This window comes from Embiotoca jacksoni, unplaced genomic scaffold, assembly GCF_022577435.1.
Source record: "Embiotoca jacksoni isolate LCO1_2020_lvr unplaced genomic scaffold, fEmbJac1.0.p SCAF_42, whole genome shotgun sequence".
Lineage (NCBI taxonomy): Eukaryota > Metazoa > Chordata > Actinopteri > Embiotocidae > Embiotoca > Embiotoca jacksoni.
Window position 1 is genome coordinate 2,677,654 of NW_027185395.1, and position 23,612 is coordinate 2,701,265.

General features: G+C 42.2%; 1 protein-coding gene across 2 annotated transcripts in view; it reads left to right on the forward strand.

Annotated features, from left to right (window-relative positions):
- The window catches only part of LOC138210130 (ras-specific guanine nucleotide-releasing factor RalGPS1), a 57,188-nt gene that overhangs the window by 28,748 nt on the left and 4,828 nt on the right, over positions 1–23,612 (forward strand). The window contains exons 9-19 of one of the 2 annotated variants that reach the window (XM_069169093.1): positions 4,406–4,543; positions 7,079–7,172; positions 9,690–9,757; positions 15,104–15,230; positions 16,336–16,487; positions 16,592–16,640; positions 17,269–17,349; positions 19,935–20,040; positions 20,162–20,254; positions 21,922–22,027; positions 22,120–22,211. In XM_069169093.1, coding sequence (XP_069025194.1) covers positions 4,406–4,543; positions 7,079–7,172; positions 9,690–9,757; positions 15,104–15,230; positions 16,336–16,487; positions 16,592–16,640; positions 17,269–17,349; positions 19,935–20,040; positions 20,162–20,254; positions 21,922–22,027; positions 22,120–22,211 — 1,106 coding nt within the window. The remainder of the gene's footprint in view (positions 1–4,405; positions 4,544–7,078; positions 7,173–9,689; positions 9,758–15,103; positions 15,231–16,335; positions 16,488–16,591; positions 16,641–17,268; positions 17,350–19,934; positions 20,041–20,161; positions 20,255–21,921; positions 22,028–22,119; positions 22,212–23,612) is intronic. The other variant, XM_069169094.1, reaches the window with a different exon arrangement.

Here is a 23,612-nt window from a genome sequence, read left to right on the forward strand (position 1 = left end):
GTAATTAAGCTGTGAGTCACGGCCACGCCCCCTGCCCCTCCCACTGACAGCAGAGAGAGACTACTGGCCCATGAGATGGAACCCCCCTCCCCCCACCCTCACCACCACCACACACACACACACACACACACACACACACACACACACACACACACACACACGTCTCTCCTGGAGCCAGCAGTCTGTCTGAGGGAGAGCTGAGCAGCTGCATGTGTTGCAGCGAGGTCGCAGGTCAGGACCATGTGAAGGGACAGACGGACGGACATGTTTACCTCACAGTCTTCCTGTTGTCCACTCAGCAGTAAAACACACGTTCAGGTTGTTGAAGTTGAGGTGGACTTTAGTGAAATATACAACCCCGTTTACACAAGCTGGGAGGATGCAGCGTCCATGATTTCCAAACAGAATCTCAGATTGTGATCCATCAGACCTCAGGACAGTTTTCCACTTCACCTCAGTCCATCTTCAATGATCTCGGTCCAGAGAAGGCGGCGGTGTTTCTGATCATGTTTCTATCTGGTTTCTTCTTTGGAGAGTTTTAACCTACATTTTTGGACGCAGCGATGAACTGTGTTCACAGACGATGGTTTTCACAAGTGTTCCTGAGCCCATGCAGTGATTTCCACTCCAGAATAGTGTCTGTTTTTAATGCAGTGCTGCCTGAGGGCCGAAGATCACCACCATCCAATAATAGTTTCCATCCTTGTCCCTTGTGTTCAGAGATTTCTCCAGATTCTCTGAATCTTTTAATGATCTTATGAACCTTAAATGATGAAATCCACTAATTCTTTGTAGTTTTATGTTGAGGAACATTATTCTTTGATTGTTGCACTATTTTCTCACAGTCTTTCACAGAGTGGTGAACCTCTCCCCATCCTCACTGCTGAGAGACTCTGCCTCTGAAATCATCTTTCATATCCAGTAATGTTTCCATGGGTTGTGTTGAAGGGTGTACACTAAAGATCTATATGTCAATGTGGGTTGGAGGACTTGTTGCCGGTTACATAACAGGACTGATGCTTTCAATGCATAAAAGAAAAGAGTCTCCTTTTCCTCAGAGAGATCAGATTAATCTTCACTGACCCTCCGTGTTCATGAGATTCTTCTTGAAAACTTCAGATGTTCATTTTCAGATGGAACATCAACATCAACCAGCAGGGGGCCTTTTTAACATTGAGCAGTATAGAGGAGGACAAACTGGCTCTTAGTTTTCTTGGAGTTCATTAATTTCTCATCATGAATCAGTATCATGTTTTATAAAAAACCAAGGAGAACCTGAGAGTTCAATAACAACATTACTGCCAGTTCAAATCCCCAAAGGAAAGTATTCTGATACTCTGTTGAAAACTCAGAGACCCTCCAGCTGGACTCTCTCCTCTCCTCTCCTCTCCTCTCCTCTCCTCTCCTCTCCTCTCCTCTCCTCTCCTCTCCTCTCCTCTCCTCTCCTCTTCTCTCTCTCTCTCTCTCTCTCTCTCTCTCTCTCTCTCTCTCTCTCTCTCTCCTCTTTCACAAAGACTCCTGGTTCTGCTTTTGAGGCCTTTTGTAAGTCTGTGATCTCGTGTGTTTCCTTGCTGTACTTGATAAAAGATAAACCCGTCCCGGCTTGTGATCATATCCTTTCTCTGTCTTCGCTCTTCATTCTTCTCCTTCTGCTCTGATGAACCTATTAATGACTCAGAGGAGCTGAAAGTGTTCAACAGCCGGTTATCAGGAAGTGGAAGCAGACCAGAAACTCAGACGTCTGTGAGCTGCAGTGAGTTCATCAGTGAGCTACAGCAACAACGACACCTGCAGCTGCTGTTTCTCATAACCTTTAGTTTTAGTTTAGATATGGATACAACCAACAAACATGGAAAATTAAGAGAAAAAAACTGTAAATAATGATAATTGACTGATTTATTAATCCAGAGGTTGAAATTCTACTGCAAGACTCTGCTCATCCTCAGCGAAGACAGCTGAAACACATTACGCTCATGTGTCCGTCAGGATTACATCATCGGCAAATATTTGTTAAATATTTAATAGCGTGTCCTGCAAATGTAATACTGAAGCTCGAACCACCAGAACAGCTGATCATGTTCAGCCTCCAGGTTTCTGAATGAGATCAGGGCATAACATTCAGGTCTTTATTTGATCTGAACTTTCATCTGTCTTCATTTAAGATTAAAACATCTGACCATTTCACTAGTCTGACACGCCACCCCCCCACCCCCCGTATCATGACGTGAGATAAACACCTCAACATCAATGAGTCAGTAGTGACGCTTGAGTTTCAGATCAGATGTGAGAGACGTGCTCTCTCTCTCTCTCTCTAAGTAGAGGACGGATGTCTCCGGATGTTCTGCTGCTAGATAACTATGTGCTGGATATTAGGACTCATTATCTCGGTCACATGAACGAACAGCAGAACATCTGCACCACACGTGTTCGTCCACGGCTGCTGTTGGTGGAGGAGGAAACTGGAGAAGACTGTGGAGCTGCCTGATGGAGACGACAGCTGTGACTGCTGGACGACTCTCACCTGCAGAGATGAATGAAGCTCTCCGATCCAACGCACTCAGATGACCTGCTGGTCCTGCTGCTGCTTTTACACCTCGCCTACAACTATTTCATAATCAAACTACTTCACAGTGTAACACACATGCCGAGTGAGTTTTATTCATAATTGTTGAGATGCTGTTGTTGAGGAAGACGAGCTACTCCACATCTCCGCCGCGATAAACTCACCTGGATCCTTTCTTAACAACAGCAATGCATGATGGCCCAAGTTGATCAATGCAGGTTATGACTAGACGCTGATTATCTACTTTATATATTGTGAATAAAATGTAGCGCTGAGGTTTTGAGCTGTAAAATGTGTGACTCAGTGTAGAGCGGAGTCATCATCACTTCTTCTGGTGGAATCATGACCCTCCACCTGGTGGTGAGCTGGAGTTGTTCTGATTCAGTCTGAGCGCGCTCACACTGAAGGAAAGATTTTCTACTGGGAGGTTTTCTCAGGGAACGTTTGGGAGCAACAGATTTATTACATTAGATTTATTTTAGCACCTTTGTTTGAAGCTGTTTTTCTCACATTATGAAAACGGACTTTCCTGTCTGGTAGTAGTTTGTCTGTCCATCCAGTGTGTGCAGAGGAGGCCTGAGCTGTTTCAAGGTAAACGAGCCCGCCCCCTGTTGCCATGCCAGAACTGATAACTGCACCGACCTCTGAGCGGCGGTTCCTTCGTTTAAAGACAACGCGTCTGAGGCGGGAGCTGCAGACCTTCTGCAGACCTGCGGTGAGCTGCAGACCTGGTTTGAGTCTCCCAGCACGAAGGCAGCAGGTCGAGCTGTCCCACCCGTCTCCGTGACCTCTGACCCCTGCAATGCCTGACCCCCCAGCGGGGCGAGTTTCCTTTGTACTTCTGAAGATGTCTCGCTGCACTATTTCCACAGCTGTGTGTGTGTGTTGTGTGTGTGTAGCTAGAGGTCACACACCTCCTCACTTCCTGTGTGTTATTCTGTGATGCAGTTGTTCCATCGCTGATTATTTGTGTGAAATTGTGATTGTTTACAACAATCTGAACATTCCTCAGTGAAACAGTCATATGTTGGAGATTTGACACGATAATGTTGGAAATCATCACTTGGCAGGCTGAATGTGTCTGTGTGGACCTCCAACATCTGTATCCTGCAGCTGCTGTGACCTTTAATAAAGCAGCAGATCTCCTCGCTACGTTTGCACTTGCAGGATTCTTGCAGGACTTCTTTTCCTGAAGGATTTCTGGGCTCGTTGACTTGCTGCAGGATGAATTTTGGGGCATTCAGATGTTTCTCTGATCATAATGTGTGATGCATAAGAATAAACATCTAAAGAGAATAAAACCGTTTTCAGTGTGAGGGGTCCCATCAGAGTGCTATCGGGTCGTTGATCTGAGGATGGACTTCAGAGTTTCAATGCTTCCACCAGAACGTTTTCCCAACTGTTGTGATGTTTGCGTGTTTCTTCTTTTTGTCGCACTGCAATGGATCTTTTACATGCGACTGGTCGTGATTTCATTCTTTTGTTTAATAACAGCTTTTAGGTGCTTTACTGCCCCCCTCTAGCCGTAGTAAAGTGTTACTGCTACGTACCAGTAAAAACAAGGGAAATATTTTTTTTTTTACAAAAGGACAGTAACATAAACTCTTTGATTTTGAGACTATGACTATGAGAGAAAAATGACGGCTAGTTAGAGTCTTTAAGTCTAATAAGAAAAAATGTTAGTTTTAGAGGACATTGTCAGCCATTGGAGCTTCCATGAAGGCCATGCCTTGTTTTTTCAGTTAATGTTTTAATGGGAATCATGTGGTCATCATGTGTAAGTAAATAAAGCAGAGTTCATGTCAGCGCTCACTGACCTGCCGTCCTGTGTTGTCTGTTCAGGGATCTACCTGCTGGACATGATCTACATCGACTCGGCCTACCCGGCGTCAGACAGCATCATCGAGACGGAGCAGAGGACCAATCAGATGAACAACCTCCTGAGAGTCATCTCTGACCTGCAGATGTCCTGTAACTATGGTAAGAAACATCCACAGCAGGAACAGCGTCGTATCGGTTTCCTGGTGGCGTCATCGCTTTGTTTTTATTTATTGATAAGATTCCGACAAACAGGAAGCAACAAACACATCTTCATCTCCTGTTTGATCAAAACCTCAGTGAGTCTCATAAATCTAAACTGTTCATCAACGGTTTAGTTTGTTATAGATGTGAAGTTGTGGAGCGACATGAACGAGGCAAAACCGATATAAAAGTGTTCGTAGCTCCCAGGTCTGTAAAATGGTTCCGATGCAGAAGTGTCTTCAGCTGCAATACCAGCGAGTGCCACTAGAGGTCGGCTCCAAAAAGCCTCCGGCTCCATAGACTCCCATTCAACTTCTCTCATCAAATCCAAAGTGAATAAAATGTGTCCATCAGTTATCTCGGTGTTGTTAGCTAAAGTCACTCCTTCTTATTAGTTTTCTGGAGGTCCATCTGAAAATAATCCCTCATTCATTAGAAAAGAAGATTCAAGAAGACCTGTTTTTGGGGGCGTGTCTGTTTGATTGACAGGCCTGTGGAGCAGTCAGGTTACAGCTATTGGTGGGCGGGGCGTAGTATCGTCAGGTTTCCAATCAGATTGGTCAGATCCACCGCTGGCTCCTCCCCCAGCTCGTCCAAATATGGTCACTTCCTGCTCCAAACCGCTCTGAACTAGAAAGATGGTGACGGACAGAATCTGAACTGGAGGATTCATAACGTTCACAAACCAACGATGACATCACTGATGGTTGATGACCTCACTGCTGTAATGTTTCTGGACCAACATCTGTCTGCAGATGTGGAAACTGATGTTCAGACTGTTTGACACGGAGCCGATAACCGTTTGTTAATAAAGGCGGAGCTTTGAGCCGTCCTCTGATTGGATGTGAGATTAGTTTGTTCAGTTTGACCCTGATGATGTCTTCGTCTCCATTTTAGTTTCTGAGTGTTTCTACTGAAAGTTAATAGTCTTAGTTCTTGCTCTTGAACCTTTTTAGTCCCTTTGAGTGTTGTTTTGGATCAGGCTCTCAGCATCTCCTCCCTCTTTGTTCTCAGAGCTTTAGTCTGTATTGAACCTCGTGCTGCCAGTGTGTTCAGGTTCATTCGTGAGAACCGACTTCTTTAAAACTGAACAGATGTGAACATAATGAGCTCTTTGCTCGAGTATCTGCAAATATAAAACCACAGTGAAAGAGTGGGCGGGTCTTCAAGTTCACTTCCTGATATATGACAAAGATGTATTTCATCACACACTGTTGATATTTGAAGTAAAGCATCAGTGTCATTTTTTCTTTGTTGCCACACAGTGGACGGTTTATTACATGTTGATCTGCTTTTTGTATGTCAGAGTTTAAACTGATCCTGGGTCTGTTTGCATCATTATCTGCTGCTGCTGCTGCTGTCAATCACACGGTTTTCCACTTTTTCCCCAGCAGTTCTTGAAAAATCATTAAAAGCGTTAATTTTAGTTTCCTCAAGAAAAGAAAATTTGATTTCCAAAGAGGTATTTGTTTTTCTGGGCAGAAATTGTGATTTTAATCTGATGTGATTTTTATCAAACTGTCTCAGTGGTATTGTTCATAATGTATTTATTGACCTTAAAAAAAAAAGGATTTAACTGTCTTATCTACCCGCTCAGCTGTTCATCCAGGACCAGGTTGTGTTCAATGATTAATAAATGATTTTCTTACATTCAGTAGGAAACACGTTATGTAAATGTTAATAAACCAGCGCACTTGTTAAATAAATAATGACAACAATCTTTATCTGATATATTTCAGACTATGTCGTGTTAGAAAGTTGTTTTTTAAAAAAAAAACTTTTAAATCTTGAAATCTACTCAAAAGTCATGTTTAAACATGAACGGAAAGCAGAATACCTTTTATGTGTTATTGTCTGAACACCTGCAGTGTGCTTTGTGTTGAGTTATGAATGTTAGTAAAGAAGTACATTTTTCAAACAGCTGCATATAGAGCTGCCGCAGTCTGAGGAACCAACAGGGAAAACTCTTTATCAAACACAAATCCACCATATTCAGTGTTTTAATCCAGTGTTTACATGTAACCACGGTAACCTTAAGTCCAATCGGAATCAGGTTTTGTTGTCTGAGTGGTCAGAAGCTCTCCCCCTTTTATTATATATTTATTTATACTAATTCATGTTCACAATGTGTTGCTACACCTGCAGAGATCAGCAGGGACACATGAAGTATTAAATAATAAATAAGAACGTTTTATTATCTGATCTGAACACCATACAAACAGATCACAACTTGCATGATGACTTTAGAGCAGAAAACCAGTTTGTGATGCTCGTGCAGTCGGTTCAGGATCAGATCAGTGAGACGGGTTTGTTGGACTGAAGTATTGTTCACACTACGTCCATCACGAGCCCTGATATATGCATGCTTTCTAAGAATGTACAAAACTTTATATTTTTGTATCATTTTCATTCGTATTCCTCCTTTTTTGCACTTTTATTCAAAGTCAATTCTTGGTCAGGAGTGTTTTTAATGTTTAGTTGTTGTTTTTTCAGACTACTTGGTGACCCTCCCACACGTCCAGAAGTACCTGCTGTCGGTCCGCTACATCGAGGAGCTCCAGAAGTTTGTAGAGGACGACAACTTCAAGTAAGTTTGAACTCCATCAACTGCATGTAAATATGAAATTCATGAATGTTTGGAGGGCATTCACTTCCTGTAGCACCTGGAAATAAGAAGATGGATAAGGATGAGCACAGCCTGTCAAAGGGCGCCATTGACCTCCACACACGGACATCAGTCATCGGTCCGAGCACATACATGTTCCCGACCTGTGTGTTTGAACTGAAGGTGAAATGTTAGAGGTGATTTTCTGCAGGACGTATGTGTCCCCAGAGTCCGTCGTCAGCGATGTAGGTCAGAGGTCAGAGAAGCAGTAAATCTTGTGCTGCACCGTTTTCCATCGTTTGGAAGAACCGATGGAAAGAATACATGAAGTAAAACCCTCATATGACAGAACTAAAACTTACAACCAGAAATATTTCAGTATTAACTCTTAAATTTAGGATTATAAAATCTTATTTGTTGTCATTTTCTAAACTAGCTCTTTTACAAGTATGCTGAATCAGTGATCAACTGTCTGCGTTCGTTGTTTATTGCACAGACAGCTGGATCATCGTATCGAGCATGAGTTTGCAGGTTTAACCACAGACTGTTTATAAAAGAGTTCGTAGCTTCCAGGTCTGAAAAAGACTCCAACACACAGTCTGTATTTATGGTTTTGGATAGTTTGGTGCTTCCACCTGCCTCAAGGTTAACCAGCAGCAGCAGCAGCAGGGAGCAGTGGTGCACATGGAACTGGAAATTTACTGAACTAAAAAACAACTGGAGGGGGAAAAAAAGCAAGAAACCAGACACAATTAACAACTAACCCTGATGGATGCAGATTCCCCCTCCTTCTTGGTTGAATAGCTCAGCGAGTATTAATCACAGAGATGCAGTGGAGATTTCATATCTTATTAAACTGCACGACTTGAGATTTCCAACAATGTCAGTGACTCGTATGTGTGACAAAGCGTTGCAGAGAAAATCCCCTTTAAGGTTGCATCAGATTTAATCGTCCTCACTCTGCATGAAGCGCTGCAGCCATCTCCTCTTCTAATGATCGATTATATAATTATCGATTATATAAAGGCTAATATAACAAATCTCTAACTATTATCAAATTAAATGAGAAAGAAATATCTGAATTGCCCAGACTGTCCTGAAAAAAACAAGATATAATATGAATGGTTAGCGCCAACAGTGACCAAGATATGAGATAAAAAGTGAAGGTAGTGAAATCAGCCTTAAATAGTCCATCAGGATTCATCCTCTGGGCACCACGAACGTTGTTGAGCAATTGGACCACCAGCACACCGACGTGGTGCCGGGATGACTCAGACTCACCAGCCATGAGGCTGCTCGTATGATGTAATGTTAACATGACACGTTACAGATTCAGTTTACAGTTTGGATGTCTGTTCAAACACATGAAACAAAGCCGCTCTCACTAATTCATCACGCTTTCACTTCTTTCCACGGAACATTTAACATACTTTCCTAATGTACTGATGCGTGACAACATTCCGGTTAACCGAGTAACAGAAACTATCGGGCCGACTCCCAACGCCGGTCTACCAAACTGAGCATGTGCAGCCAGGAGGAGAAACGTGGCGGGCTGTTCTGTAAATCTGCACCATCACAGTTCGAGGAGACACCAAACAAGGTTTTTCTGAGCTTTCAGCCACACTGAGACTCAGACGTGGTTCATATTGTACATTTAAAATAAAACATAATTAAGTAAAGGCCTCACTGCCTGTGTTCATTAATACAATATGAATCTATTTATTTTTCTCCTGTAAGAACTTCACTTTTCGAGCCCTCAGATGACTGATGTTGTGATTTGATGCTACAGAAATGAGTTCAGTTGAATTAAATTGAATTGATTCTAACGAAGTCTCAATGGACATCACTGTCGTGAAACATTTAACTGTTCCGCCACTCTCGACCTCCACATCCACATGGATCCTGCACACGGCGCTGGACTCGAAGGCACGCAGATACTTTAATGAGAACCACTCACTGGGTGCAGAGGCTCTGCACGTGCTCAGTCACGTCTCTGTGTTTCTGCTGAGTCATCCATCTTTACCTTCAGACTGGACACAGTTTGCTTTTCTTGGCTGTGTGGAAGTTTCAGGAATTTAGAAACCTCACTGATTACAAAATTATAACTCTGAGTAAAAGGTACTGTTCGCAGTTACACAGAAATGTCTTTATGATATACAGAAATGTTTTTATAATATACAGAAATGTTTTTATAATATACAGGTGAGAGGTGGTGATTAGCCTCCTGTTGGAGGAGGCTGTTGTGTTGCTGTTGAGTTGTGTTGCGTTCCCCTGATGTGTTCATCCAGAACAGGAACAGCTCTATCAGACACAGATGCTGTAAACAGCTGGATTAGTGAAGAACTTCACTGTCAGTTGTTCAGATACTGAGTTCATCCCACGCTGTCTGTATGATTTACTGACTGATTGACTCTGTGATGAAACTGTCTGTTTCAGCCGATCAGCTGATCAGCTGATCGGAGAGCAGCTGTATGTCTGATGGAAAGCTTTGTGTTGCAGGTTGTCTCTGAAGATTGAACCTGGGAACAGTTCTCCTCGCATCGCTTCCTCTAAAGAAGACCTGGCAGGTGAGACAAACTGAAGAGCTGCACTCATCACATGGTCTTCCAGTGATAACCACGCCCCTTGTTTATTAACCACGCCCTCATGCATTAACCACGCCCCTCATGTATTTATCCCGCCCACATTTATTAAACAGTCCAGAACACAAAGAATGATGATATTTACTTTACAAACACATCTGGCTACTCTGTCAGTTTGTGTGTGCACGCGCGTGTATGTGTATGTATACGTGTGTGTGCGCATGTGTGTGTGTGTGTGTGTGTGGTGTGTGTGGTGTGTGTGTGGGCACTTCAGCTAACGACTGACTAAAACATCCCATAAGAAGTTAACGATGCTGCTAATAGCTGCAACATGTTTCCCTCGACTCATGTCTCTCAGGCTGTTTTGGGATGGTTACCATGGTAACTGCTATTCTCTCTCTCTCTCTCTCTCTCTCTCTCTCTCGCTCTTCCACTTATCACACTAATTAGTGTAATTTCCATCCTGATGATTTACTGGAGTCAGTCGGGGTGATTTCATGGCGGAGGGAGGGGAAGGTTTCCGTTTCAGTGCAGCATCAGTAGAACTTCATGGTTCTGGTCCGGGAGCGTCATGTGCTGCTCTCACAGGATGGCCGAGATGGTGCCTGGCCTCTGGGTGCACTTCTGGTTTCTGTCACCATGACAACAATATCTGCACAGCTTCTTGTTATCCCAACAGTACGTCATATTTTCCTCATTGTTGAGACTCACCGGCTAATAACAATGTAATTATGTTTTCCCTTCATTACGAGTTTGGAAAAGATTATCAGACCGTTCATCATTCTGGTATCGGAGGCCGACGTCTTCGAGTTTCTTTAAACAAAGTGCTCCAACCTGTTTCCACACGTGCAGCTCTCAGACACCGTCACATTTATTCACATAGCTGAGCTCCACCAAACCAGCTGAATCAGCTTCTTTTATGTGAACAATAACCGATCGATACTCAACACACTCATATGGTAGTTGTGATTGGTTGGAGACTCGTCTTTAAACTAGCCACCATCGTCGTGGGCAGCGTTGAGTCCAGAATGCAGTGACGGGGGCTCTTTAAATAGTGTCGGGGGGAAGTTGTTTTAGTGGAAGATTTGTACGTGTGGAGACGTGTCGTGTTATTAGAACGACTAAATCCTGCAGAAATGTTTGTCAGAACTTGATATTTTCAGTGTGGAGGTTTTATTGTTGTTTCTGTTCAAGCAGGAGAACTCGTCTTCCAATAGAAGTTTATATCAGTCATACAGACAGAAATGTGTTACTGTAGAGCATTATGATGTCACAGTGAAGGTGACTTTTGACCTTTTGGACATGAAATGTCATCACGTCATCGTTTTATCCTATTAAATATTTGTGTGTCTGTCAGGGAAACTCGATTGTTCAGGCCTAACATACTCTGAGACTCCAGTGATTCCCTGGATGTGGGGTAAAGGTGCCATAAGGACTACTCATGTTTAATGGAAAATAAACCAAAGAACATATCAAATGTTGATATTAAGACATTTTGTAGTTTTAAGAAAAATATCTGCTCATTTTGAATTTGATGGCAGCAACATGTCTCAAAAAAGTTGGGACAGAGTCAACAAACGACTGAAAAAGTTGTGTGAAGATAGAAAAAACACCTGGTGGAACTAATCAGGTTACCATGGCAACAGATCAGTAACATAACTGGGTATAAAAATATGATTTCAGAGTCTCTCAGCAGTGAAGATGGGGAGAGGTTCACCACTTTGAAAGACTGTGTGAGAAAATAGTGCAACAATCTAAGAATAATATTCCTCAACGTAAAACTACAAAGAATTAGTGGATTTCATCGTCTACGGTTCATAATATGATTAAAAGATTCAGAGAATCTGGAGAAATCTCTGAACACAAGGGACAAGGATGGAAACTATTATTGGATGGTGGTGATCTTCAGCCCTCAGGCAGCACTGCATTAAAAACACACTATTCTGGAGTGGAAATCACTGCATGGGCTCAGGAACACTTGTGAAAACCATCGTCTGTGAACACAGTTCATCGCTGCATCCACAAATGAAGGTTAAAACTTGAATAAGATTAAGGATTTTACAGTTGGAGCTGGTGGGTGAAGCTACTTTTCCTACTTTGTACAGTCGTGGATTGTTTAATCTTTTATAAGCTGAGGTGGACTAATATGACTGAAATGTTATGGAGTACAAGTTTCAAAGATTACACACTGCGCTGGTAGATTTTCAAAAGAAAACAGATATGTTGGCTTGGAAAAGAAAATATTAACCCTTAGTTTTCACTTTAGTTGAGCTGAAACTACGAATAGTTGGTTACCTTCTGGAGATCTGGACATAACTGATGGAAAAATGAAGGAGGGACAAAAACAAAATGGCAGCTCAGATTTGCAGGACGTCTCGGTTCCTCCGGGAACCTTCAGAGGACCTTCAGAGAGGACCGCCGGTGCCCGAGGGCGGGACGCTGTGGGTCATCGGTGTATCATCGCTGCTTAATGAGAACTAATGGTGTTTTTCCTCCTGCTGGGCAGATGAACGTTTGTTCTATCGGTTATGTAACGCAGCAGAAAGCAGCTGACCAGCTGCTCGATCACTAGAAATGAGTCTCACGCTGTGGAAGACAACATGTGGTTTCCTCTCTCTCCACGTCCAGATGCTCTGAGATGCCGTGTGACATGACGCCAGCTCATACATGACAGTGAACGGGGAGGAAGGCTGTGACGGTGCAGCTGTGTATAATCGTCCTTGAGAAAAATGATTGTGCTCCATAAATCATCTGTTTTTGTGACTGAGCTCCTCGTGACTGAAGTCTCTTAATTCATCCAGGCTGTGTTGTAATGTGTTCGCAGTGGTTCCAGTAGCTGAGTCAGCACACGTGTGCTCAGAGGCCAACATCAGGCACCAGGAACAGGACTTCTCAAAGAGTTTCCGAGCTCCTGTTTGATCGAACCTGCTTCATGTGCGCTCGAGCTGCACGTTGGAGTGTTTGTTTAAAGTCTTGTGGATCATCATGTGATCATTCTGAGTTCATTACAACATGCAGCCGCAGCACGAGTTCACACGAGACCTTCACCTCGTCTGCAGGTGCTCATCAGCGTCTCTTATCTCGACATATATCAACCAAATGCCGACACATTATCAGTCGACTGAAGATCTAAGACTTCTTTTACGTAGACTAATAGTCCTGTGTTGTCATGGTAACTGGGGTCTGCGGCTGTGAAGCCGGTTGGCTGTTCGGACCAAAACAAAGTTAGAGACGGCTGAAGAGAGTGAAACAAACACTCGGGTGGACTTTCCTGCACTCTGCAGGATCTTCTGGTGAAGGCGAAGTGCTCTCTAACAGGAAGTTTAACAACATTTAGGAAATAAATTTGAGAGAAATAAACAGTTTGTGATCATTGAAGAAGTCTTAAACTGGGAACAGAAACGATGGTGTTGCGTTTTTACTTTGGAGAGTAAAAAAAAAGTAAAAACCAGCATTGAGTGTGTTCTTCATCCTCAGTGTGCAGCTACCTGAGGATGAAGAGACATTAAAAGGTCTTCCTCATCTGGTGGCGGAGGGCGCTGTATGACCCGTCCATCGTCTCCCATAGGAGGCGACATCTGGTGTCTGCAGAGGTCTGCTGTGACCAATAAGATCCGTCCGATAGTTGTTGAGAGATTTCAGTGTGAACCAAGCATCCGTCCTGATGTGTGGTTGGAGACACCAGCCTGCAGAGATGGTGAAGTAATGTGAAGGAGCTCCAGCTGATGTTATTGGAACTCATTTGTAAAGGAGAAGTCTGAGGAATGATGGAAGACTCCAAAACATTTTCCAGAGTTTAGAAACGCCGACATCATGCAAACCAAGAACTGATGTCAAATCAAACACGGCTGATTTTACTCATCTGGAGATGAAACTGGACTTTTCCACACGGTGTCTTATTGAAAACGTTCTGCTCTCCATTATTTGACAGTTTGAACAGCTTCACTGCAGAATATTAATTTTGTATCTTGACTCATCTCATCAATTCATCCTCTCATGTTTTTTATTATTCAGATTTTTGTTCACATCATTCACTCGCAATCTTTTTTGCAAAAACTGAGTAAAGCTTTTGAAGCTAACAAGTAGAAACTACATCATGAGTGTAATATATTCCAGTTCACGGGTCTCTGAAGGCTCACAGAACAGCAGAACAGCTTCATTCTGGTCCAAAGTGTTTCAAGTGTTGAACACAGACTGCTCTGCTGGGTCAGAACCGATAGACCGGGTTTCCCCCGGGAGGTTCTGGAGGAGCAGCAGACGCTGACTCAGAGGTTCCACTGGAGCAGAATGATCCGACGGGTCCAGCAGCGGTCCTGTAGGAGGCCGAGCTGATGATGGGCAGGCTCACATTCATACATCACTGTAAACAGAATTGATGGAGTCGCTAACAGTGGATCCTTCTGGGCCTCATCGGCTCCCTCTAGTGGACCTGATCATATAAGCACAGATTTAATAGAGTTTAAAATCTCCAGTTTTCCTCTCAGAGCAAACAGCTGGTTATAAACTGAACAACAAAAGAGACACACAGAGATCAAAAATCTGTTTAAATATTAAAAGGATAAAAACAGTATAACTCGGACAGTACTGTGCGTCGTCTGACGAGACGAAGGTGCTCGCTCCACTTATTGATTTGTTTCAGGTGTTTTTTTTTTTTGTTTTTTTTTTAATCTTTTCTGCACTTTATATTGAACTAATTTTTTAAAAATGATCCTCACTTAACTTAGAGTGCTGAAAACGTTTGGACAGTATTGTGTATTTATTTCCTGCCCTGATATACATTAGATAAAAACCATACTCAATCAAATTATTAATAACGTAACAATTCCATGTATAAATAAAATCATTTTTAGTTTGTTTTATAATGCTTTCTGATGCACTGTGCTTTACTGTCTTATTATCAATATCAACCATAATTCATTCTTTATTATTCAAATATAAATTCCTCTGTTTGTCAGTTCTGTCTTCGTGAGTTTAATTTCAGACCAAATGCAGATAAAACAAACTTTTAGTTTTAGCTGCATGTTCTTCTGCTCCTCTTTAAATCTGCTGTATCTCCGCTGTCTCTCGCACTGAGAGGACATCCACGTAAAACAACTACAATAGTGATAGAAATATGATTCTAAAATTGTGACGAGAGACATGAGTACCCTCCTTATCCGTCATGTTTTCTTTACACATATTTAAGAAAATCTTCAAACCTTATTGAAGAGGCTGAGTGAATAAGATTCATCAGAGGGGATCACACGAGACACTGAACAATACGAATTATTTCTAATAATTACCCATAAATCTGTGCAGTGTTGTAACGCTGATCTGTGACCGGTATCTCAGGTCTGTCCGAGGTGTCCGTCTCCATGAGGTACAACCGCCGGCCGACCTGCCCCGACGCCTCCGTGGGGGTCCACATCCAGACCCCCCCGCCCTCTCACCACAGGAAGAGTCACAGTCTGGGAAACAAGTGAGTCTGAGAGGAACAACATCATCTATGTTGGAGCCTAAAAGGAATCTCCGGGACATCTAGTGGCCACCAGAGAAACTACATCCGTTCTGTTTAAATACTTCTTTAAATCCCAGTTTTAGTTGTTCAAGAAAGGAAAAAATATAGTTTCTATATTAGAACTTATTACTGTACTGACCCAAGTTATATTTAAGTCCCTTCACCTCCAAAAACACGCTGACTCAGCTGAACATCCCAGCAGAGCAGGAGGACAGTAAGACCTAATGTTTGTAGGATTTTTGATTTGTACCAACAGGAACCACAGTGACCGAGCAGCTGTGTGACTGTAACACTGTGCAGAAAATTATATATAAATAAACATTATGCAATACAAACAATACGTTAACAATCCTACGCTGCTGACACGTCTAACGAATATAAAGCTGCATCAGCCACAGTCATATGCAGATTCAATACTTTAGTAGAAGAAATACCGCAGGTGTACACTTCAGCCCAAAATCATGTCGAGTGATTCTGACTGAGACTTTTTATTCTGGATGGAAACGACAGAACCAGTGAAACAGGATGTGAAGACGTGGTGCTGAGATGTCAATGAAAACATGAACTATTCATGTGTTTTGTTTTATACATTTCTGTGAATAATATCATGTCCATAATGTAAAGCAGCCACACTGTACAAGCAGAGTTCTCTCAGCTGATTGGTTTGAGCCGTGACTTGAGATGGAGCAGAAAACGACTGCAGGAGCTGTTCTCCGTTATAGTCGATGAGAATGCTGAGAATTTTTAACATTTTAGTAGAAAAGTGTATAAAAAAACATGGAAATAGTTGTATTTGTTATTAACATCTGTTTGGTCACTTGTTTGAGTCATTTCCAGACGATGAAACCTGCAGGTCAAATAAAAATTCATTAGACATGAAAATGAGTATGAACCATTTTTGGCTCAACTGTATATTCAAAATATTATGAAGAAAAATTAAGGTTTATCATAAAAATCTACAAAAAGAAGAGAACACTGATCCAGAATGATCCACTGTGATATTGTTATGCTATATACGCACGCACGCACGCACACACACACGTCTAACGCTGGCTCTCGTCCTCAGTATGATGTGTCAGTACGGCATGTCAGAGAGCAGAAGCGCCACATTTCCAATCGAGAAAGCTCGACATCTGCTGGACGACAGCTTCTTAGAGTCTCAGAGCCCCGCCAGGAACGACCCTCACAGCACCTCCGTGTCCAACGGACTCTCCTTAGGTACGTCTCTGGATATCAATCCTGCTGTTTTTTTTCTATATATTATAATATTGATTGAAATATGAATCGTGATATTGTTCTCATTAACGTGTTCACCCCAACAGGCAGCAGTGAGAGTTCGTTTGGGGAGGAGCTTTCTCCCGGGATGGAGAGGTGAGCACATCATCATCATCACATGTAACTCTGCAGGATTATAATCACACTGAGATTACAGAAAAAAAAGATTTAAAAAAAAAACAGAGAAATAAACTCGATCCCCATCGCTGAGTGACGGTGGAGCTGCTGAGGATATGATATTTAAATCACCACCTTCCTGCTGGAGATGTAATAAAAACAACAATTTACCAACCAATATTCAGTCAGAATAAACTGCAGTGGGCTTGTTCATGGCCGTGAAACATGTTACCATTGCAACAGTGATGTGTTTTAATAGACGCAATACTTGTTTGTGGATGAGACATAAATATAGAATATGGTGAGATTTATTTCTGTGTACATTATATTCATTGTAGATGATATGAGTGTGTTTTGCTGTTGCTAATACTCTGTGAAGTTAACCACACTGTATATCTGTGTATGTTTGTCTCAGCAGAAAGATCAATCTAAAGTCTCAGATGTTTGATATCTCAGAGTAAAACGACTGTTTCAGGACAGAATGAAATGTTCAGTCCCGTTTCTCAGGGCATAGTTTGAGTTGGCTTTGGTTCAGTCTGGGTTCACTGACCTCTGCTCACCTCGAGCTCAATCCCTCAGACTGACTGTGACAATGTGTGACAAACAGGGGCCGCATGTACGCAACGCTGGGCCCCAACTGGAGGGTCCCGCTTCGCAACTCGCCCCGGAGCCGCAGCTATGTTTACAGGTACAAGAAGTCCGTTTGATTTTACAGAAGAATGACGTCATCCTGTGGAGTGAAGTGTCAGACTCACTCTGGTGTTGTGATGTTTTCTCTCACCTCATCTCCTCACTGCATGCTCACTGGGATTTACTTTATCAAGTAACATGTTGGAAGAGAAACTTTAATTCCACTTTTGGCAGCAACTAGTCACGTAAAGACTTTTCAAATGAGATATTCTCTTACAATCACCGAAGTGTGAGCAGGTTCGTTACTCGTATTTAAACGTTAACGGACGGCTGCAGAAGGTTTCAGAGTTGGAGACTCTTGATTAGAAAAGCTGATGAACTCACACAACATGCAAAGGATGTTTTCTGCTGTTATTATTTGAACATTCAGGCTCTTTAGTCTTTAGACTTTTATTAATTGTTTACACATGGCTGGGCGATATGGACAAAACCAAATACCTCAAAATGTAAATAAAAACAGAATGTGATGATCTGTAAATCACAAACACATATTTAATTGAAAATTAGCAGCAACATGTTTCAAAAACGTTGTGATAGGGGCAACGAAAGACTGAAAAAGTTGTGCTGCATTAAAAAACAGATGCTATTCTGGAGTGGAAATCACTGCATGGGCTCAGGAACACTTCTGAAAACCATCATCTGTGAACACAGTTCATCGCTGCATCCACAAATGCAGGTTAAAACTCTCCAAAGAAGAAACTAGATAGAAACATGATCAGAAACATCGCCGCCTTCTCTGGACCGAGATCATTGAAGATGGACTGAGGTGAAGTGGAAAACTGTCCTGAGGTCTGATGGATCACAATCTGAGATTCTGTTTGGAAATCATGGACGCTGCTTCCCACAGGTTAAAGAGAAGAGGGACCATCCAGCTTGTTATCAGCGCTCAGTTAAATTCTAACAGCATGGCTCCGTAGTAGAAGAGTCCGCTGATAAACTGGCCTCCTGCAGTCCAGACCTGTCAATCATTGAAAACATCTGGAGCATCATGACATGAAAAATACAACAAAGGAGACGCTGAACTGTTGAGCAGCTGAAATCCTATATCAGTCAAGAATGGGACCACATTTCACTTTCAAAATTCCAGAAACTGGTCTCCTCAGTTCCCAAACGTTTACAGAGTGTTGTTAAAAGAAGAGGTGATGCAGCTCAGTGGTAATCATGAACCTGGAACAACTTTTTAGAGACGCGTTGCTGACATCAAATTCAATAAGAGCAGATATTAACATTTCTGTTTCAACATGTGATGTGTTGTCTTTGGTCTATTATTAATTAAATATGGCTTTATGTGATTTGTAAAACATTGTATTCAGGGATTATTTACATTTTACACAGCATCCCAACTATTTTAGAAACAGGGTTTTATGTCTGGGAAGTTCAGAAATGGACTTCTACTATAATGTAGACTTTAAAAGCAGGAACACGTATCACAATATTACAATATCCAGAATCTAAGACTATATCTGCTCTCATATCACAGTGTAATGAAACACTGATATATCAGCCAGCCAAGTTAACTCACCTTAGCGACATCATGACTTTGATCTGCTTTTCTTCAGTGCTCCAGTCTGTGTGGAGTCACATCAGTTTCATACAGAAGAATTCACAAATGTATTTTGGTTTTTTATAGATAAATGACTTCATACATTTTTTTTAAAAAACCATTTCATTTGAATGTGATTATTGGGAATCTATTCAGACCTCTTCATGAGAAAGGTCAAACAGAAAGCGGTCACCCTCCTCGTTGTAAACTGTTAACGTTCATACAGGTGTGGTTGACCTGGGTCACCTGCAGAACCCGTCCTCCTCCAGGTCTTTATGCAGCGACACATCGTCCTGTTTGACCGGAGCTCTGAGATCACATTACATCACCGGCGCTGGCTGGGATGTGATGGTCTGCAGATGATTCCCTTTTTTTTTAAAAGCCATGCATTTGTGAATGGATCCACACACAACAAGTCATTTATGTATAAACCCTGAGCTGTATGAGCCTCTGAGGCTGATCCGACTCCATGCAGTCGGTGTGAGACACTACGGAGGTGGTGGACTTTGTTTTTGTCTCCTTTGTCTTATTCATCCAACGTAACAGAAGGAACCTTTGAGAACCATAATGTCCCCTTCATGTTGTCGCTGTGAGTCTGAGACTGTTTCTGGTGTTCTTCGTACCGTGTGCTGCATGAACAGCTCCGAGTCTGGATGTCGTGACACGATCACATGACACAGCGGTAGGAAAGAGTCAGAGAGCTCTGGCGTGTTGAGGCTGCAGCCAGTGGAGGATGTAGTCTGTAGACCAACAGCTCTGTTGAACACACTGAATATCATATATTTATCTGTGGGAATAAGAAAACTATAAACTGTAGTTTACAAGTTTTAAATCAATATTGGGTGTTTTTACTCAAACAGACTCTTTCAGTCTACTTCCTGTTTCTATTCTGATAATTAGAGTTGGGTTGAAATAAGCACTTCCCCCTCCGTCTCTCACCGCCTCTTCACCCTCACGGAGCATCTCGTGGTGTTAAACGGAGATTTTCACACACTGAGCTGTGAACACTGACTTTTCTCCACCTCCTGACATCCTTCCAGCTCATCTGCTGCCAACTCCTGCTACGGCTGCACCGAGGTGGGCAGCGTGATCATCGAAGGACCCCTGCGGAGGAAAACCCTGCTGAAGGAGGGCCGCAAGCCGAAGGTACGCCGAGCCGTGGTTTCACCGCCGCTCCGGTGATTCTGTTGAATACGGTTCATGATGTCAGCAGCTTTAACAGGAAGTCCAGCTGTTTTCAGCTCATTTGTGTGTTTTCGTGTGTCAGCTGTCATCGTGGACCCGGTTCTGGATCACTCTGTCTGGATCGACTCTGACGTTCTTCGGGGCGAAAGCACTCCGGGCCTCCGAGAGGAAACATGTAAGTTTGATGCTTTAAGAACAAGAGACTGATAAAATATGGTCTGTGATAAGTGTCTGACAGGAGTGTTACTGATCTGGTGTCTGCTGCCGTCACACTCACGACTCGGTTAGTCCGGGATCATGTTGCACCTGACGCACCATGTCCTTTGTTAATGGTGTGGACAAATTCATTTAACAGGGACATTAAATATTAGAATACATTCAGGTAGCAGATAATTTACCCAAACAGTTGTTTTTCAAATAATTTCAAGAAAATGTGAAATCATTTGTGGAAGTTTGGTTTATATTTTACTGCCCAACTCTTTTTCTATTTCTCTTTTATATAATTTTTGTGAATTATCATTAATGTTCCATCCTTGGTGTAATGTTAAAATATGACTTTCCTTTGTGATTTGGATTTGCTTTGATTTCTTCTCTGTAGTAAAACTGGTGTCAACAGATCCTGTTTTCTTCACCTTCTGTGAACAAAGTTAACACCAAGTAGATATTCCATTCATAATCTCTCTCCATTAGAAACTTCTAGAAGAAACATAAACAGAACTCACAGATGAACTAAATAATGTTGATTATCTTATAACAGTGCTGCCTGTGTGGGACGTATCTGATTGTTCTCGGGCAGCTGTAAAGATCTGAGTGATTTGGATCAGAACCAAACCGTTATGACTGTATAATTTGCTCAAAGCATCACCACAACATCAAGCTTGTGGAGTGTTTAAGTCAGCAGTGGTGAGTACCAAAAGTGCTCCAAGAAGGAACAGAACCGTAAACCAGTGAGTGTTGGGGGGTCCAATCCAGCTTGCACCTTACTGGACTGAAATATATTCACAGAACCAGTACCATCCGGGCCTCGGAAGGTTGGAGCCATTGACTGGATATAAAAGTGTTCGTAGCTTCCAGGTCTGAAAAATGGTTCCGACGCAGAAGTGTCTTCAGCTACAATACCACCGAGTGCCACTGGAGGTCGGCTCCAAAAAGCCTCCGGCTCCATAGACTCCCATTCAACTTCTCTCATCAAATCCAAAGTGAATAAAATGTGTCCATCAGTTATCTCGGTGTTGTTAGCTAAAGTCACTCCTTCTTATTAGTTTTCTGGAGGTCCATCTGAAAATAATCCCTCATTCATTTGAAAAGAAGATTAAAAAAGACCTGTTTTTGGGGGCGTGTCTGTTTGATTGACAGGCCTGTGGTGCAGTCAGGTTACAGCTATCGGTGGGTGAGACGTAGTATCGTCAGGTTTCCAATCAGATCAATCAGATCCACTGCTGGCTCCTCCCCCAGCTTGTCCAAATATGGTCACTTCCTGCTCCACAATAACAAGATGGTGACGGCCAAACTCCAGGCTTCAGAACGGCAGTTCACAAACCAACGAGTGACCTCACTGCTGGTTGCTGCTGGGTTGGAGTATATAACGTACTATAGTAGCATATTAATATAAAGTTTTGGCTTATTGTGTATACTGTGAATCTACTTAACATTAGCTGCCCGTCTTCTAAAGGTCTCTGTCCTGGTAAATGACTCCACTGATCCCCAAAACGTAGTGAGGATAAGTGGAAAGACTCAGTTCAAACCTTTGGCTGGTGGGTTTGTTTATTTGGTTGATTCTTGCACTGACCGTTTAGTTTTCATTCCTGAATCTGATCCACTGAACTCTCGCGTTTGCTGCAGTACAAGTCGAGTCCCTGTAAGAAGGTGTGTGTAACCGGATGGATGGTGGTTCTGCCAGATGACCCAGCCAGACCCAACATCTTCCAGCTCAACGACCCAGAGAAAGGTCAGCCTCACCTCCAACAGAGCTGCTGCTGTTTCCCTTTTGCCTTTATTCCACTTCAGATACTCACACGGACAATCTGTGTCACTTCACAGGAAATGTTTACAAGTTCCAGACGGGATCCAGGTTTTCAGCCATCATCTGGCACAAGAACCTGGAGGAGGCTTGTCGGAGCAGTCGACCTCAGGTATGAAAAAGATGAATAAAAAGCACTCTTCTCTATCTGAGTTTTTAGTTTTATAATTCAACTAATTACATTTGTATTTAACTATAAACTTGACGACAAAAATAATAATTAAAAGATCAGTAAATTCTTCTTCTTTCTGTCTTAAACAAAGAATTAGTGACCGAATTTAGTTATAAACAGAGTTTTGGATAGTATTCTTTGTGTTATTGTTCAGGGCGTCACGGTGCTGCAGTGGTTAGCGTTGTTACCTCACAGCAGATTTTGCGGCTCAGTCCTGCTGATTGGCCGACGGCCTTTCTGTGTGGCATTTGTGTGCGTTTTCTCCGGGTTCCTCCAACAGTTTATAGACACGTATGTGACCCTCTGGTGGATGTTAACCGTTATGTCTTTTAAAGATGTAATGTAAACGAACGCGATAACAACTTCAAGAAAGTCTAGCAGTGTTTTGCACAAGTAGAAATTTTATGATTTGTTTTATGAGTTCTTAGTTCTGTTATATATCGCTGTGTACAACTTTGGTTAGAGGCCACGCCCACCTCCCCTCACAACCCTGTTTCCAAAATAGTAATGATGCTGTATAAAAATTTAATAAAAACACAATATGATAATTTGTAAAACACATAAATCCATATTTAATTGAAAATAGACCAAAGACAACATATCAAATGTTAAAACTGCGAAACTTTATTGTTTTACATAAAAATATATGCTCATTCTGAATTTGATGGCAGCAACACGTCTCTGTAAAGTTGGGACAGGTTCATGTTCACCACTGTGCTGCATCGCCTCTGGATGGTCCCTCTCCTCTTTAACCTGGAGGATGTCGCGTCCATGATTTCCAAACAGAATCTCAGATTGTGATCCATCAGACCTCAGGACAGTTTTCCACTTCACCTCAGTCCATCTTCAATGAGCTCGGTCCAGAGAAGGCGGCGGTGTTTCTGATCATGTTTCGATCTGGTTTCTTCTTTGGAGAGTTTTAACCTTCATTTGTGGACGCAGCGATGAACTGTGTTCACAGACGATGGTCTTCAGAAGTGTTCCTGAGCCCATGCAGTGATTTCCATTCCAGAATAGTGTGTTTTTAATGCAGTGCTGCCTGAGGGCCGAAGATCACCACCATCCAATAATAGTTTCCATCCTTGTCCCTTGTGTTCAGAGATTTCTCCAGATTCTCTGAATCTTTTAATGATATTATGAACTGTAGACGATGAAATCCACTAATTCTTTGTAGTTTTACGTTGAGGAACATTATTCTTAGATTGTTGAACTATTTTCTCAGTCTTTTTTGACTTTTTTAAAACGTGTTGCTGCCATCAAATTCTAAATTAGCCTATATTTTTAATAAAACAATAAAATTTCTCAGTTTGAACATTTGATATGTTGTCTTTGAGTTTATGT